Below are 19,011 nucleotides of genomic sequence, written 5' to 3'. Positions count from 1 at the left end.
TTACTTCTGTCTCTAATTGTTTTAGCAGAGTTTCAGTCATTTCTAAAGTGAAACCACAGACACAAATATGACAAATATTTTCTTAAAGATATCTCTACTTATAGTATGCGCATAATCATACACACAGACAAAAAGATAAAAGATTAAACCCTTCCTTAGAAGACACACACGCACATGCTCAGACATAAATACACACATACACACACACACATACATACACACACTACTGTCTTTCTTATAGAGTATGTTCAATGAGCTGCATATTACTTTATTTTTCGCATGTTCAGTCTTTATTTGACTTTGGGTTTTAGTGTGCTTTTGTTCATTTATACAGTATACTGTATATTAGTTTAGTTTTAGGAAAGGTTTATAAGTTATGCAGCTGTGTTTTGTTACTAGTACAGTTGTAATTAAAGAAGAATAAATAAATATATACAAGTAAAAACATGTCTAAAGTATCATTAATCAACTACACAAGTACAAAATCTGACAGAATGTGTATATTTTATATACTTAAGTTGATGGAATTGTACTTAAATAATTTATTGTTTTTATAAAAGAAATATGGTGTGTGTGTGTGTGTGTGTGTGTGTGAAACTTTTCTAACACATCTCTTTACATAGAGCATGCAAAATGGGTTAATTTGAACTGTTTTTCTGAAACAATGACATGTCTGAATTACTAGGCTTAAAAAAGTTCTGTTCTCTGTTCTTGTAAGATGAGAAGCCAAGTAAGAAAGTTCAAATAGAGTACAGTTCAAATGGTTAAACCTGTTTTTAACCACCAGCTTTTCTCAAGCATTTATTGCATAGGGGCAGTTTTTTTTTTTTTTTTTTTTTTTTGAAGATGTCAGTTCTAGAAACTAAACAACTATCTTACTTTCTCATGACATGGAAAGGAGATATTTATAGATAGCTACAGCACTGTAAAACTTTGTCTGCATCACCTAGAAGATGAAAAAATTTAGCATGGCATGCTTCAAGGCATGTGTGCTTGATAAGGCAAGGCACATGACTACACATTAGGAATTGGCCACTTTGCACTGCCTTAGGCAAAAGCCTTTAGATTTTCTACAGAGTGAGAAGAATACAGGTGTAATTCTTAAACACCAGCTTTCAGGATGTCAGAAATAATATATACCAATAAGCTGAACGTGAGTTCAAGGGCAGTGCTTTGTATATCTGATGAAGGCCTATCCTTTTGCATTGAGCTACAGTAGCTGAGTATGGTCAGGAAGGAAATTCCAATGATATCAAAACAGACGAACTGATTGAGGACATTTAATAGCTAAACATATATGCTATAAGACATTAAAACTACTGTATAGCTTATATAAATGTGCTACAGTGAATGTGAATTTATTTAGTCTACCTAAAGGACAGAGCAAGGCTATGATATAGAGTAAGACAGAAGAACCTGCCAGGCATTTGCAGAACATGAAAAAGATAGCATCTTTAGCCCAAGGTGATGGATGTCAATGGCAAAATCCAAATGCTGAAGAAGGCCGTGAATGGCCATGGGTCATGTGAAGGTGCTCTTCTTCCAAATGATTGAGAACATTGTCAAAACCAGGCTTACAGTAAACCTCAATAATTTTAAATAAAGTGCTGAAATAGCTGTGGAGAACAGGCACACCTATAGCACATCTATCAAAGATGAAATGTCCATCTGATACCTTATGAACAGTACGCTGTGAGACTGATGACCGTAGTTGAGTGTGGAAATGGTTAAGTTACAGAAAGACTTTGTGAAAAAATCAGCAACCTTCCTGCAAAAAAAAAAAAGAAGGAATTTGAGATTAGATGCCAGGACAGAATTATTCACATCAAGGCTGTACTGAAGCCAGCACTAACGCCATCAAGTAACAAAGAGGCACTCAAACTGAAGAACATGGTAGAAGAGGGGATTAACAGAACTACTAAATAAAGCAGAGGAGGCATATCCAGACATATCCAGATTCTGACTAATTATCCTGCGCGGATTTCTTTCACAATTATGTCAATTAGTGATTCATTTTTATAGACATTACATGCATTACATATTTCTTCTATATTTTATTAGTATTTAATTCCCTTCTATAGAGTTGACTATAACAAAGCTCGCCCTGTACAGGGCTTGTGTCCTCTCCAGGGTGTATTTAGCTTCATGTTCAGTGTTACAGAGATAGACTCCATATTCACTATGACCCTGACGAGGATAAAGTGTTTATCAAAGATAAATTAATGAATGAATGAAGCTATTATCTGATTTTTTTTCTTAGTAAGTTTAAAAATTTCATTTGAACTATGACAGTTTGGGAGTTTACTGATAAAGCTCACGTTTGCTAACCCACAACCAGCATGCCAACATTTCTATGACAAATACACAGGTACTAAATTAGTTTTTCAGTGAGCCTGTACAAGGAACAGCCTCATAGCTTGGCTTGTGGATCAGCTGCTGCTCTTGCATTCAGCACTTTCCCCTTTGACCTCTGTCATTTTAAATTCTTACCCACTTGGGAAGTCTTTCATTGGCATTTAAAGGTCTTAGAGAGAGAGGAAACTTGCTGGGACATGGGGTCGGATTAACACTGCATTATAGCTTCCTGGCTGTGTGCTTGTGTGCTTGTGTGTGTTTTCAACTACGCCACATTCGCTTTTCACTTTGAATTCTGTGGAACAGAAAGACAAAGTCAAAACGAAAGTGGAGTTTTAAACCAGAACACCTTTTGTTCTCCACATGGAAAGTACAGCTGTATATTTGGATTAACTTACACAAACACCACTAGCTGTGGCTAACTATGTTAATTATTGAAATGAGGTGTGTAGGTAAGTGACAAACCTTGGTCAAAACAAAAACACACATTACACCCCCTACATGTAATTAGACAGTGCTTCACATAAAATTTTAACTAACCTTATTTATAGCATTAGTTAACATTAGCCATGGATGTCATTCCCACTAATAATAATAATAATAATAATAATAATAATAATAATAATAATAAACTGTAATTAACATTAATGATGTAATTAACACTTGCTTTTCTTGGTGTTTGTGTAAATGAATGTCTGTGTAATTGAATAAAACACAGCTGTTAGGAAAAAAAATCAGTGATGTGACGGTGTGATAGGGCCCGATATGAAACAGAGTTACTGTTACCACCCTGAAGTTCATATTTTTTATCCATTTATAGCTATGATACAAATTTGTTCCTTTTTTTAATCACTAAATCAATTATGATTCTATCAATTATATTATACTTACAGTAAGTAAGGTAAAGGGAAATAAAATGAACTGGACTTTAATAATGCATCTAAATACAGTACTTAGAATAGAGATACTGTATTTTTCTCCCCTCTCTCTCTCTCTCTCTCTCTTTCTCTTTCCTCCCCCTCTCTTTTGCAATCTGTCACTCAGACCGTGGAAATGGAGGTGAGATTCATTTGTCTTTTTTGGCTCGTTGCTTTTCTTATGAACTAATTATTCCAGAGACGGTTACAAGAGCCAAGGCAAGAAAAATTTCTGCCTCTCTCTCTCTCTCTTTCTGTGTGTGTGTGTGTGTGTGTGACCCAGGTGCGCATGTCTGCATGCATTAAGCTGTAATAAATCTGAGACACCATGGCTCTGGAGAGAAAGCGCTTGGTTCTGATTACACCTGCAATTAAAATCAGTGACATTTTTAGATGCCACAATCATGTTTAGACTGTGAGAAAAGCCAGGAATTCCAAGAGGAAAAGGAAGAGGAAAAAGGAAATCCATCCATATAACCTTGACCAGTCTATATATGTGTGTGTGTGTGTGTGTGTGTGTGTATACATTATGTGCATGTGAAAAATAGGTCTTTACTGATATGTTTGCAAGAAGTGTGTTACATCCCTAGAGGCTCTGTCCTCTTTTTTGTTGTGGAAAGAAAGAAGAAACACCTTACGCACACACACACACACACACACACACACACACACAGTTTGTGATAAACACAGTGTTATCATCAAGGTGAAACAGGTGCATATTTCACAGAGCCATTGTTGCATGAGTGCTCCCTTTCTCTCTTTATTTGCATGCTCCATGATAAAATTGGGATTGTGGTGTTTTTTTTTTGTTAATATGGAGATGAAAGTTGGCAGATTTGCTTTTAAACTACACACAGAGGGTTAAATAGACCATTTCATTCAGAGACACATCTATGTTTGCCGATATCCCAAGCTCACTTACGATGCTCATTGATTTCCATGGTGGACTCTTGGTTTCTTCGCTCCTCTCGCTCTCTCTCTCTCTCTCTCTCTCCATCGTCTACATTCCCCATCTCTCTCTCTCTCTCTCTCTCACGTTCAGCGCCCCACATTTGTCAGCCAGAGAAGATGGATTTCTAAGCAAGAGTGTGTGTGAGTGGCTCTGTGTGCTGTGTTGCTCATTCGTTCGCGATGCTGCCTCCAGTCCTCTCTCTTCCAGCGTGTGTGAGTGTGTCAGAGTGAAGGGTCTGTGTGTGTCCCACATCACCCGTTCTGAGGGGAGGAGGGGGTCTCTAACCTGCTGTTTGACATCAAAGAAGCAGCAGTGTGTGTAGAGAGAGGGGGATCTGGTGCACGCCAGAACCGCTGAGTGAGGAGCGTTCAGGAGGTGTTGGACTCATCTGTCCTGCCAGCATTACCTGAGTGTTGTGTTACCTGCTGAGATTTTTTTTGGACGTCGCCGGTGTGCGGAAGGAGCAGCATGGCTGTTCAACTGATGCCTGAATCTGCCGTCTGTCTCCTTATGGTGAGTGAAGCGCACATGCACACACAAACACACACACACACACACACACACACACATGAACATAGGGCTATATCTGCCACACCCTCTAGTAGCCTCTTCATTGGTCTGTCAATCTAGATCACCCTCATGGATTTGACCATTGTCCTCTTACTGTGTTCTGATCTCTCTATCTCTCTCTCTCTCTCTCTCTCTCTCTCTATCTCTCTCTCTCGATCTCCACCCCCCCACACACACTTTGAGCACGTGCACCTCTGCAGTAGCCCAGCTAAGCAGAACTGATGCAGCATGCACAACACCAGCAGCACACTCTTCACATTTAAACCCTGCTCCAGTCAAATGCATTTGATTAGATATGACCTGAGTTATAACAGAGTATGTGATGCAAACTGTACCTGAATATCTACATTGCAGAAATTTTGGTTTGCTCATAACCTCACTCACTCGTGCGGAATTGTACGGTACAATATTTTAATGCTTGGCTGGTTGGTTGGTGAAATTCAGATGGTATGTTTAGAAACAGTGTGTGACCTTGGCAGCTCCTGGACTACAGATGTGCCTTGTTTTGTTGACTTGATATGTGTGTGTGTGCGTGTGTGTGTGTGTGTGTGTGTGTGTGTGTGTGTGGGATTGTGTGTGCATGCATGTAGAGTGGTCGGACATAAGGAAAGCATGCATTGGCGCACACCCTACCTCACCTGTAATGGCTGTCTGTCTCCATGGCAATAGGCCATGCCTTTTCCTGAGGAAGAAAGAAAGAAAGAGCAATTGATAGAGAGAGAGAGAGAGAGAGAGAGAAAGAGAGAGAGAGAGCGTAGCAACTAAGAGCTATACCATGCCTTCTGTGTTACCTTCTTTTTATGTCTCTCTGTTTGGATCTTTACTTACACTCCAGTCCCAATTAAAGCCTTCCACGGTGTTTAAAAAGTCCAAACACTCGCTCTCCTTTCCTTCTCTTTTTATTCCTAAAATGATTTATTACTATTGTTTTTGTTACAAAATGCTGACATGCACAGTACATCTCCACAATCTGAATTCATAAAAACAGGTCAGAAAACCAGAAAAACAGGTCAAAGCCAGCAACTGGTCAAAGAGATATAAAAGAGAGATAAGACTTAACAATCCACACAATATTATTGCACTGGCAAGACTTCACAAACCCTAGCTAATGTTAGCGAGTGTACTATGTGTGTGTATTCATGGCTGATAAATGAGAAACCAGCAAACCAAAATGAAAAGGCGGAACCGGAGGTTAGTGGATCCGTGGAGTGGAGTGATGGATAGACTGTCACAAGCAGGGACAGACAGAAAGAAAGAAAAGGAGGTAGCATTTGCTATCACATACTGTATACAAGAACATTCATCCTGACCGTGAGGCTGGAATACACCCTGGACGGGACGCTAGGTTTATAAGTCTGGATAAAATTGCCTGGTAAAAGTCTTAAATATAAAATAGATGCTCCTTCTTTCTTTCTTTTTTTTTTAGAAAACATCCACATTACTTTAAATTACATTGCATTTGCTTCTCTAGTGTAAAAATGTACTTGAAGTCAAATGTTGTCACCTCATTAATAGTCAAGTCAAACTTTCCTTGACCAAAGTGCTGTGCAGTAAAATGCTGTACATTTTAAAGCCTAATAAATAAAATAAACTAAAATAAAATAAGATAATAATAATTTTAGCAATAAAAATTGTAAAAGCACATCTTCTGCTGCTGTATGTAATGTATTTTGTGCAGAACTGGGTTTCTGATTAATATAGGATTAGTTGTGGAACCATGATTTGGAGGGGATTAAGTAAAATCTTGTGTTATTCCTTTGAGCAGTGAAATGTTTGGTCATGTAGAATGTAGTGTGATTTTAGCTGGACACAGAAACACACTTTTACACAGAGAAGTGGGAAGAGAAGTAGCAGGTCAGTTGGTCTAGTTTCAGACACACATATATACCCCAACACACACACACACACACACACACACACCACTTTCTCTGTCTAAAACATCACACACACACACATACACACACAGAGATATTCAGCATTCAGACACACATGCACATGAAATGGAACTAATTAAACAGAGAAATGTGTGAGAAGATTTTTTTTCATCTTTATGTTCATATTTACCTTAGAGCATTAACACAACCTTACACACACACACACACACATCATGTCAGGGCTGCACTCTCTCATGAAATATTAACCGGAATTTGTGCAGCTTTTGCTGGTTGATGAATATTAATGCTGTCTTTGCTGTGAGCATTAATATTTCAGACTGAGTGTTAATTAAGTCACTTGACATTTGGGAGATGGACAGACCACAACAAATAAAACACATCCTCAAAAGTAAAAAAAAAAAAAATCACAATAGTAACACAACAATTAAAAGATGACACACCATACGGTCTTCTGTTTTCCTCTTTCTGTCTTTCTGTCTGTCTCTCAGAGAGGGGACATCTGTTGATGAGTGAGTGCCAGATGAAGAGCCCTTACTCCTCTACCTCTCATTAGTGTGTCTGTTAAAGCAGAAAACAGAGAGTACTTCATCTCCATCCATTCATCTCTCGCTCTCCTACCCCTGCTTAACCCCTGGGGAAGTCGAGTCCCTGGAGAATTGTTTTACAGCCATAACACAATGACATCATTCCTGTTAGAGCACCACGCTATTGTCAGATACCGTAATCTCCGAGTACCGTTCACAGAAAATCCAACTAATCTAACGTATTTATATGAAGCAGACACAGAAATGCAAAGAATAATGAATGCATGCTGACCTGTTTTTGTGTTACATGATTACACTGAATATCTGAGCATATTAATGTGCTATGAATACATTTTCCTATATACACTGAATACACAGATCACTTCAAACATGGCTCACCGTGCATCTGCTGCATCTAATCCTCACTTTAATTCATTCATTTTCATGTGTGATTTTATTAAATATTATACAGCAGTTAGTTCTGGTCCACTAATTTAATTGGACAAGCAGCATTCCAAGAGTGCTGATATTTAGTGTTACAGCACTGGTACATCTCACTGTGTGTGTGTGTGTTTGTGTGTGTGTGTGTGTGTGTGTGTGTGTGTTGTCGCTTGTCTGTGTTCGCTACATAAAATTCCATTTCTAGTGATAGTTTATTACACTGAAACTGTTACTACAGTAGAGTTAGTGGCATCATCAGTGGACATGGCAAACAATGCATCTTTCATGAATATAACTTCTGACTTAAAATAGGAAAGTTCGTCAGATGAAGATGAAAAGGAAGAAGGGAAGCCAGATTCACCGAATGTAACTTTAACAGGAATATACAAATCTTTGTGAGCCCAATAAGCACAAGCTGGCCAGCTAGCTGATGCGCTATGAGTGAGTCCATGCGCTGGAAACACTCTCTCCATCTGTGGCTTCTTTCCACTAGCAGAGCAAAAAGAAAGAAAATATTTGGTCATATTGTGTCTGAAATGTCAGTTACTTGATATTAATTTCTTGTTTATAAAGCTGTTTGTATAAAAGCAATATCGAACGAGCAAGATGATCAGTGATTACCTGCGACACTCGGCCTGCAGCCGCGTGCCCACACCGAATCCCAGCCGTGCTGATATTCACTACAGCAGCACGCTTGCTTATGTGATATTAATTAATTATTCATCTATTTTAACACATTGTTTACTTTGATTCATTTATTTTCACATACGATTTTTGTAAACATGATTCTTTCATTCTCACATGTGATTTTTTAATTCATACATGTGATTTGTAATTGTTTCATATGATTCATTTATTTTTCCATGTCTTTTTTTTCACAAGATTAGTTTATTTTGGCATGATTCTTACACCTAATTCTTTTATTTTCACCTCTATTTCCTTCATATGATACATTTATTTCCACATGTAATTTTCCACACAATACTTTCATTTTTAAACCTGATTTTTCACATGATTATGTCTTTCCCCTGATAACTTTTCACATGTTTTTAAACCATGGACACATGGTTTTCTTTATCACATATTAATCGAATGACATCACACGTGCAATTCCAGAACATGAAATGCACATAGTGTGATTTTGCTCATATAATGATGTGTGAAATATATATGATTGCATTTGAAATGTATGTGATTTTACAGATTTTGTGGAAAAAAAGCTTTAATTAGATACAAATCTGGCCACATATTTAAAATGAACTAATGGAAAGGCTTCAGAGATGAAAGTTAGAATTATAAAGCAGTGCCGTGTGTGGGGAACTGGCTGCTCTGCCCTGTTTCAAAATCACGGCTATTTGTCTGGAAGCCAGCATTTATGACTAGATCAATACCTCTCTGTCTTATCTTTGATCTAAAGCTGCTAAAGGAACAGAGAGATAAAAGAGATTAGGAGAGATAAACATAACCGGAAACATCTCTCCTGTCTGATCTATATCTATCATTACTACAGAACTAGATTTCTGTTTACACTGCTCATTATTTTTATAGAATTATTGAATATTTCCACCAACAGTCCTGACATGTAAGATCATACTGTATAACCGAAATAATTCACTGGAGAGCTGAATGCTTTTGGTTCTCCATGTAGTGAATATTTGTGAGGATTAGCTTTTGCTATGCTGCATTTTGCTTCTTCATCTTCACCAGGCAAATTAAGCACAGTGTGAACAATATTTCTGCAAGCATGATTTTCTTTTTCTCACATGGTATATTTAGGTTAGAGTGTGTGTATGAGGAGAGTTGGGTGCACATGTGCTAATAGGATTACAGTCCAACGCAGCAGGGAACCCCGCTGAATTAAAAAAAACCAAATCTCTCTCTCACACTCTCAGTTTTTTTCCTGTCTCTTGGTCATATAGTGGATTAAACTGAAATGCAGTTTCTTGTTTTTGAATAGTGTTGCTTTTTGCTAGTCCAAAAATAATTCACATGACTGCTCAACATGGTGCACTATGTGTAGGATGTCTAGGAAACAGTAGAAGATGATATTCTTATACTTCTACTATTCTTCATGATATTCTTCTTGGTGAGTGCAAAGGTGACATGTTGGAATTGGAGCTTAGCGAAAGCAGAGCAGGTCTTTGGGGGATTTTGGGGAGAAATAGAGGAATGGTAATCTCCTTTAAGCTCCATTTTTGTGTCTTCTGATCTGCCAGGGCTTTTCACTAGAACAGATCCAGTTGTGCAGGAAAGGGAGCATTTCCTGAGGGAAAACATGGGGTATTAAGAAAATGTCTGTAAACACAAGTAAGGGCCTTTGCACGCCAAAATGGTTGCATTTCATTTGTTTAACAGATGGATGAAAATACAAACTATGAAAAATACCATTTGGTGCACAGGGGGAAATTCTATCTGAAAATGATTGTGGACAATCATTTTGTCACAGATCTTTGGCAGGCAAAGATGAGTTTATAGCTGCTTTAATGAAGAAACATGTTTAATGAGCACTTAAATTGGATGTTATTGGACAGACACGATTTTTGAGCACAGAAAAAAAAAGTTTTAAAAAAAGTGAATTCCATCTGCTGTACAGCAACCACCTCCAGATATGCTTCTGTAAGTCTGTGCAGAAATTTCACTAGCAGCTCAGATTGAAACCCAGTGCAAGAACTACATGTGAATTTGACTTGCTGTCTAAACTGATCAGTCAGTTTGAACACATCTTTAAAAAAATGCATACACTAACACATTGGCTATGCTTACATGCAAAGATTTTCATGCCAGTAGATGAACTAGCAACTCTAAATTGCTCCTATTGAGAATAAGTGTGTGTGTGTGTGTGTGTGTCTCCAGATCCACCGCAACCCTGACCAGGAAAAGGACTGACTAAAGCTGAATAAATGAACATTTATGTGCACTCGACTTTGAAAATCTCCATTCCCATTAAAATCACATGCCGTCCAAGTCAAAATTATTTGCATATGAGGAATAGCATTAAGTGTCAATATTACCATAAGAGCATAAAGCTTGAGTCTTGTCCAAGTGTTAGTTCAGCACATTAGCCAGGTGTTTAATGACACTGCTTGTGTTTTTATCAGGTCCTAAATCCTGTCTACTTCAGCAACATGTCCTTCAGTGTCCTTAATGAACAGAAAACGAGGAGAATTTGTGACCACAGAGAAGTTTACTTAGCATTTGCTATTGCTCCAGTATTGACTGAAGAAGCCTTGGGTGTTAAAAATAACAGAAGCTGTATACAGTGTCCATCCAAAAAGCAGATACAGTTCCTGTATATTGTCTTTACACATGAGCTTTGAGATGGTTCTGATGACTGGATGAACTCTGCTTTCTTGTTGAAGCACTGAAGCATGAAGAGTTGTAACATAGCAATCGAGCATTTATGTGAACGGGTGAGATTAAGCATAAAATGGCTCCAGGTAGCACATCTTGTACGTTTTACGGATCTCTCTTTTTCTTTCTCTGTGATGATGGTCTGGTTTGACAAGCACAAAAGATGCACATGTGTTTGCTCGTTTATAAAAGCAGTGGTTTCAAGGACACAGAATTGAATTGCGTCTTTTTTTTCCTCTCCTTCATCCAGGACTCAATTTGTGGGGGGATGCAAGAGGATGCCAGACCACCAATTTAAAAAAATAGCCAGTTAAAAATAATCTCCCATCCCCATTTTCCATCCCATTTGGATGGATTGATTGTATTATATTACTTAAAAATACATTATTAATATTTTAAATCCATTTATGTGATTTACACACCATAATTACACACCTCATCAAGTCTCATTGGATGTATGAGCGGTTTTACTGTCAAACCAGTGACTTATGTTCTGTCCAAAGCACCTATTGAGGAGATGGAAAAGTAGAAATGTAATGCTTTCCCAAGATTTAAAATTCCAAAATTTATTGCAGAGCATTGACAATAAGCTTTAGCATGAACAATAAAAGATGTACAGTTTTTTTTTGTATTGTTTTTTTTTTTTTTTTTTTATGGGAATGAAAAGTATTATTATTCATTCAGTCATCTTCAGTAAGCACTTTATCTTGATCAGGATCACACTGGATCCGGAACCTCTCCTGGGAAAGGCATGAGTTGGGAATCCACCTTGGATGGGATGCCAGTCTGACCATGTACACACACATTCACACACACATTCCAACCAGTTGCAAGTTAGAGTCACCAATCCACGGCATGTATTTGGGAGGTGGAAGGAAACCAGAGAACTCTGAGGAAACCCACACAGACGTGGGAAGAACATATGAAACTCCACACAGACAATATCTCGCGCACAGGAGAGAACCAGGGTTGCTGGAGCTGTGAGCCTCCCAAATGTAATAATATTTTATGATAGCTAATACTGTGCATTAATTATGATAGGGCATGCATTAATAGACTGTCTAGTCTACTCTGGCTAACTGGTTTATACAGCTTTTCCCTGTTCTGATAGATCAGTATAGAAAAAACTCCTCAGTTACTGAATAAGCTCAGTGCTTGGACCGGTGATGTCATCGCCCACCTACTACTGTGTGCTATGATGAAGTACATAAAGAAGATAATAAAGCTTTCATTAGGGATGCACAGAGCATTGCCTCTTCATTATTATGCTTTATAGGATGTGGGAGTCTGTGGCTTCTGGACTGGAGACTAATGGAGAGGAATAGCTCTGCTTTCTCTCTCTCTCTCTCTCTCTCTCACACACACACACACACACACACACACACACACACACACACACAGATTGCAGTCTCTGATCTAGGCTCTGCATCTGGTATAATGTTATTCCACTGCTTGTGTACAGTAAAAGGAGGGGGTCACATTAGATTAGAAGTCATTTTAAATGCACAGACAAGAACATGCACACACACACACACACACACAATGGTCCAGATGTCTCTGTCAATCTCTCTTAATTAAGTTTAAACATAATTATGGTATTGACCTTCTGTTGCTTTGGCCTCATGGTTTTGTGTATGCAGTGACATATGTGCTGTATTTCAGTGTGTGTGTGTGTGTGTGTGTGTGTGAGATCACATTTTAGGTGATATATAGTGCTACATGGAGCACCTCTCCCAGAGTTCAATGGCTCATCAATTCAGTACATATTTCATCCACACACACACACACACACACACACACACACACACACACACCTAGAAAATGAAACCGTGTGGGAGGAGAATAATATTATAGAATTGACCGCTGAGTCACACTGCAATACATCATTGCTTAGCTGTGTGCAGATTCTGTCGTACTTGTGACAGTGACATAGTATATATAGAAGTAATTTTATTTTTACTCAAATAAATTTGTAAATAGAAAAACACTTTCACTTTGTTGCATTTGTCTGTTTTGTTCCTGTTATTGTTTTGTTCTGTGGCTTGATTCCTAATATCATCCTATTGGGCATATAGTACACTACATAGCTTCTTGAATGCCACTGTGAGCATGTGTAGTGAATGTAGTGAGCATATGTAGTGAATAGGAAGCCATTTGTAATTTTGCCCTCACTAATTTTGGCTCACTACATGGTCAAGAAACCGAAGTTAAAAAATACTATATATAATCCTGTGTGAAGACGAATTAAACAGGGCAGATGAATCATGAGTTTCTTATTGAGTATTAAACATTAGATTTATGATAAAATTATGATAAAATTATGTTTTTTCCTCACCATACTTGGTTTAAGTCAGTAGTTGTCTAACATTTTGTCAATTAAATATTAGGCTCATTATTTAAATGTGTATAATTATATATCATTCTGGCTATTTATTGCTGCCATGGAGTTTTTTAATCCTGAACTTTAGGTCCAAGAAGACATTATTTATAGGCTACTTGTTTTTCGTTTATTAAGGTTTGGAGTAAATCTATTCAATTCAAGTGACCAGTGAAACACACTAATAACTATCAGAACTCAATAATAAACTAACAACTGTGATCAAGCTCAGCTGTGATTTCCACCAGTGTATCAATATAAAAAATATCACAGACCCAGACCCCAACATGAGAATGACTGGTTTAAGTAATATGAACATCTCTACTGCTAATGTATATTATAGGTTCATGTAATGTACTGTATATTATAGGCCCATGTAATGTATATTATAGGCCCATTAATATATAAATGCATACAACCTCTAAATCATTTAAATAATTATAATTCCAAAGCAAATTCAGAAGGATTTGGACAGCTCTAGACTGTGAAAAGGCTAACTCAAGCTTTTTCATATTCTTTCACAAACCCTTCACCTTCTACAGTATGTAATGCACATGTTAAAGCGTGTTAACAACTATATGATCCAATAGACATGTTATTACACTTTAACGCACTATATGATATAACATACATGTTAATATATATTAGTACACTATATGATATAATACACATCTTGATGCATGTTAATACACTTATATGTAACGCAGGGTGAACCAAAAGTCTCCATACATAGTGCAAATTAATAATTTTTAGCAAGATGTCTTCCAAAATTTTTTATATTTAGTTTATATATATATATGTATATATGTATATATTTCAGATAGCTTTTAAGAATGCCTTTGACAAAAGAAGAACATATTGAAATCATTCTCATGGCTGGATCAGGAAGCTGTCACAAGGTTCCGATGGACTTTAACAAGAAACATGGCAAGCACATCACACACGACACTGTTGCCAAACTTATTAACAAATTCAAAAAGCCTGGAAGAACCGAGTAGTGGACATCCCTGAACATCCACTGACGAAGGCACAACCTACATGGTGCTGGCAAATATAGTCCCCTATGTATGGAGACTTTTGGGACACCCTGTAGACATGTTAGTACATGAGTTTAAATAATTTTGGTCTCTATTTCCACTGAATGGTTCCTCAGCATGATTAACTTCCTAATTGTAAGCATAATCCTGTGTAACAAGTAACATGTGACTAGAGCTGTCTTCACACGAATAAGATTCAATTTAAATTCGGTTTAAACTGTGTGTGTGTGTGTGTGTGGGTTGATATTCTTCAGTATGACATCATGCAGAAGCTCCTAGTCAGTTGCAGAAGAGAAGGGGAATATGAGCGAGGGGTTTGGAGGGAAATAATTTATAGGGTTTAAGCCTCAGCCCCCCCCACACACACACACACACATGCGCGCACACAAACACTCACATCATTATTGTTGTTACGCCTGCTTTTAAACGTGCCAGGAATGCTTGCCTCTAAATTGATTTCCCTTTCCTTTCATTGTCAGCCTTTATCTGCGTCCTTCACAGTCCAGAGTAAAGCTTCAGATTAAAACTGGCTAAGAGAAATTAATTGAAAAAAAAAAAAATTTTTTTAAAACTATAGACATGAGAAAGCTTTTCGGTTTATGCCAGTTCGCTGGGTCAATAGCCAAGTTTACTTGTATTTCGTGTGTGTATGTGTGTGTCTGTGTGTGTGTGTGGTACAGGGAATGAGATATGATCAATATTCATTAGTGTGTATGAAGTAGCAGTGTTTCTGGATTAAATATCATGACTGGATGAGCAGATCGATGGAGTGTTCCTCTCACACTGCCTTATAGATTTCTCTCTCTCTCTCTCTCTCTCTCTCCCTCTGTGTGTGTGTGTGTGTGTGTATTTGTATGTGTTTGAGTAGGGAAAGAGGGAAAAGAAGGAAATTACGTCACAGTACAGACTCTGGTTAGCTGGAGATAAATGTAGGAGTTTATTTATAGGATTTCTCTCAGTAGGGGTGGAGCACAGCTCGAGTTTATTGGAAAATGAGAAGATCCTCACCACATGGTTTTCTGTAATGATGCTATTTGTGCATCGCTCATTTAATTCTATTTCACTGTAAGAGGATAAGCACATAGTTACAGCTTTATTTTTTCATGCATGCATTTGGTAAATGGGATAATAATATGAGTAGACACTGTATCCTCCTTGTAAAAGAAACATTTCACCTACTTCCTTAATGCTGATGTAATACCTGGGTCAAAATTCCATTTCCATTTTGAATTATTTATTGCACATATGTCACTTCAATTGTATTGTAATTGTAATTGTGATTCAGTTGTAATTTATGTCACACGTTTAAGGTTTTCATTTGAGTCATGCTCATTGCTTATATGCCTAAAAATTAAGATAGAGATCAAATTTTTAGGTATCTTAAAATTAAATTTAAAATTGTATTACTAAATAATCTAAAGATATGGTCTTGCAACAGGAGATCCATTGCTAAGTAGTAAACATAGCATGAGTCTTATTAAGAATTTTTTTTTTCCATAAATTAATTCTAAAATGATTGTGTGGTAAGTGACTTAAGTGACTTTACATCTGCATGTTCCCCAGGGTTTCCCAACCAGGAGTTCACAAGTAAAACACTAAATTAATTATTTAATTAGTTAAGTTAAATAATCCTGTACAATTGGTTGTAACCTCAGGTAAGAAGTTGACTGAATTAATCATGCGTCATGTTATGAGATAATACTATAGTTCTTAGGAAAATAGCTGATCTGAGGGCAATAGGACTGGTCTGATTGGTAGTGGACATTTTGAGTACTGTCAACAACAAGCAGAGTCATGGTTTGTTTCACGAGAATGGGGCTATCACCAAGACTGGTTGCAAGGAAATGAATAGGAATACCACTAGTTTCAAAGGAAACTGTGCTGGTGGTGTGGAATGAACAGAAGTAGAACCCAAATGTTAGAAGGAAGCTGGGCTCAGAGCACAGCCAGAGCCATTGCAAGGTCACTCTGAAGTAACTGAGGGATTTGCTCAAACGCTCAACAGTGTCAGCTGGTAGTGCCGACTTTAACTGTCAGAGCAGGGTCCAATGAAAGCCCAATAATGGCTTTTACTTATTGTCATTCTAGCTGAGTACAGTGCATGGGCATTTAGGGAGCATGTTAAGGCGGAAGTGTGTGAATGAAAGTGGCATATTTAGAGTTAACACCACTAGGAGGTGGCATCAGAGGCATGGGGGTAGTGGCAGTGTATGCATGCACGGACCCATCTGCCTTACAGACACAACAGATGGCTGAGACACAAATCACCCACCTGCTGGGCCTGTGCCTTATTCAAAAAACTGCTTTAATCAGCATATTTTAATACTTTCTTGGGGTGATTTTATTTTCTAATGCTAGATAGCCATGCTCTGTGAAAAAAAAAAAAATCAGATCACTTGTATGTTCTATGTATTTGTTCTTTTTCGTTTAGGAAGATCTGTAACAAAACTTCACTGGTCTTTGTGCATTGGAGATCACAACAATTCCACTGAAGTGTATTGAAAAATCAAGGATAACAGCAAAGAATCTAGCGTCAGAGCTAATCGCTGGTCTTTTGAAATACTGGCTTCTTCATTGTGGATGTTGGATTGCTATATCAGCATGCTTACTGCCAGTAAAGGACAATCAGTGCTGAAAACCTAGCAACCAGGACAGAAACCACAACAAATAGAAAGACAACACTTAAGATCATACTTGAATTTGTGGACAATGGTGCTTATTTATCAAAGTCATGTACAAATATTAGTCCACATCTGATCATAAAACTGGCATATGCAAATCCCTTGAACAATTTCCGAATTTATTTTTGGTATATCTGAACAATCAAACATAAGTCTGCTCAGAGTGAGGGTAAATTTGAGCATAACTTTGGAACAACCTGAAAATCAGACATCATGCACTCACTTATCTTCCTCTCTATCCTGAGCTGTAAAGATGTCCAAAAAATGAAACTGGCCTAAACTGGTACACCATATGGTGAATGTAGATATGGAGCTGCGTGTATGTACTTCACCTGTAGAGGGAGCTGGAGGATAAATTGTGGGGAGACTGAACTCATCAAGTCTGAAATACACTTCACACACTGCACATGTAAAAGAGCAGTCATTCATCTGGCTTTACTCAAAACATTCATTTCACTGGTCAGTGATGAGGAACTATCGCTTTGTTCATATTTACTCATTTCATGCCTCTTGAGTTCCAGGATTATATCCAGATGTGGATTATTCATATAAAACCCAGGCAGAAATCTATCAGTGACACACTAAAAACATTTAAATCTGATCATTTCCACATGCTTCAGACATATTTTAGTCAGTTGTTAGGCCTATATGCCACATTTGACCATCAGAATGCTTCCAATACATTATCATAATGCATGTTGTATATGATCATAAAAGAAAATTAAACACTACAAGCAAAATATAGATTATTATTAGTTATTACTATTACTATTATTATTGTTAGTAGTAGTAGTAGCAGTAATATTTGCTTCTTCTTATTATTCTGTAAGTGAGATGAGGCCATTCAGCCACAAGGGGCTGCTACGATGCCGAGATGCACGATTTGGCTCATACCTCCTTCACCATGAGGTCCAGATTGTTGCTTCTGTAGATTCACAAACCAAACAAAAAACCTCAAGAAACATTAAACTACACCCGATTTCCTGCCTACCAATTTAATCTTCATTAAACCTTTAGACTGAGACTGACAAAACTTATCACAAGGTTTTTTTCTGTTCACTTTCTAACACTGCACTGTATTTGACCACAAAGATCAAGTGAGACCAAGCCTGAAGTCAGATCATATCCCTCCACTGATTTTTCATATATAGACTAATGCATATGTATATAATGTTGTATGACCCTAAATGTTATATAAGGGTGGTGCTACTTGTCAGTAGGGGGTGCTGATTCTTTCTCTGCAACCTGCTTGTTAGAGCTGTAATATGTAAACTGGCATGTTGAATCTTTGGGCTAGCTGGTGACAGGGTTCCTAGGCACGGGCACCTTTAGCCAATCAGCTTTCAGTTGGCTTTCAGTTTAACTTTGGCCAATCAGGCTGGAAATGTTTGTGCTGCATCTGAATACAGTTTGAAAAAAATCTTTATAAGGACAATGTTATGTTGTTAAATAAATAAATAAATAAACAAACAAACAAACAAATAAATAAATAAATAAATAAGCAAGCTGCACTGGGCAATAGGCTATCTGAATTTTACTTCATTTATTTCTTTATTCACTTTTTGTTTGTTTATTAGTTTTATTTATTATTTTTATGATGATGATGATGATGATGATTACTATTATTATTATTATTGTTGTTGTTGTTGTTGTTAGTGGTGGTGGTGGTTATGGTGGTGGTGGTGATTATAACAATACAGGCTTGGACGCAAAAGGTGAGGCACTTACATATGTCACTGTGTCACTGTGTGTGCAGGGGTGTGTGTGCGTGTGTGCATGCATGTGTGTGTGTGTGTGTGTGTGTGTGTGTGTGTGGTCTCTGTAATGATTATATCTGATTGGGCAGGACCAGCTGGAGGTGCTGCTTGTATGATATCTCACAGCTGCACACCGCCTGCCAGGTTAACAGCG

At 37.6% G+C, this 19,011-nt stretch overlaps 1 protein-coding gene across 1 annotated transcript in view; it reads left to right on the top strand.

The window, feature by feature from the left end:
- The first annotated feature begins 4,341 nt into the window (after positions 1-4,341).
- The window catches only part of frmd4a (FERM domain containing 4A), a 156,528-nt gene continuing 141,858 nt past the window's right edge, over positions 4,342-19,011 (top strand). The window contains exon 1 of the mRNA XM_053235202.1: positions 4,342-4,737. Within this exon, the coding sequence (XP_053091177.1) occupies positions 4,693-4,737 (45 nt within the window). The 5' untranslated portion in view covers positions 4,342-4,692. The remainder of the gene's footprint in view (positions 4,738-19,011) is intronic.

Source organism: Pangasianodon hypophthalmus, chromosome 6 (assembly GCF_027358585.1).
Source record: "Pangasianodon hypophthalmus isolate fPanHyp1 chromosome 6, fPanHyp1.pri, whole genome shotgun sequence".
Classification (NCBI taxonomy): Eukaryota; Metazoa; Chordata; class Actinopteri; order Siluriformes; family Pangasiidae; genus Pangasianodon; species Pangasianodon hypophthalmus.
The sequence above is the reverse complement of the archived record's forward strand: the minus strand, read 5'-3'. Positions and strand labels throughout refer to the sequence as shown.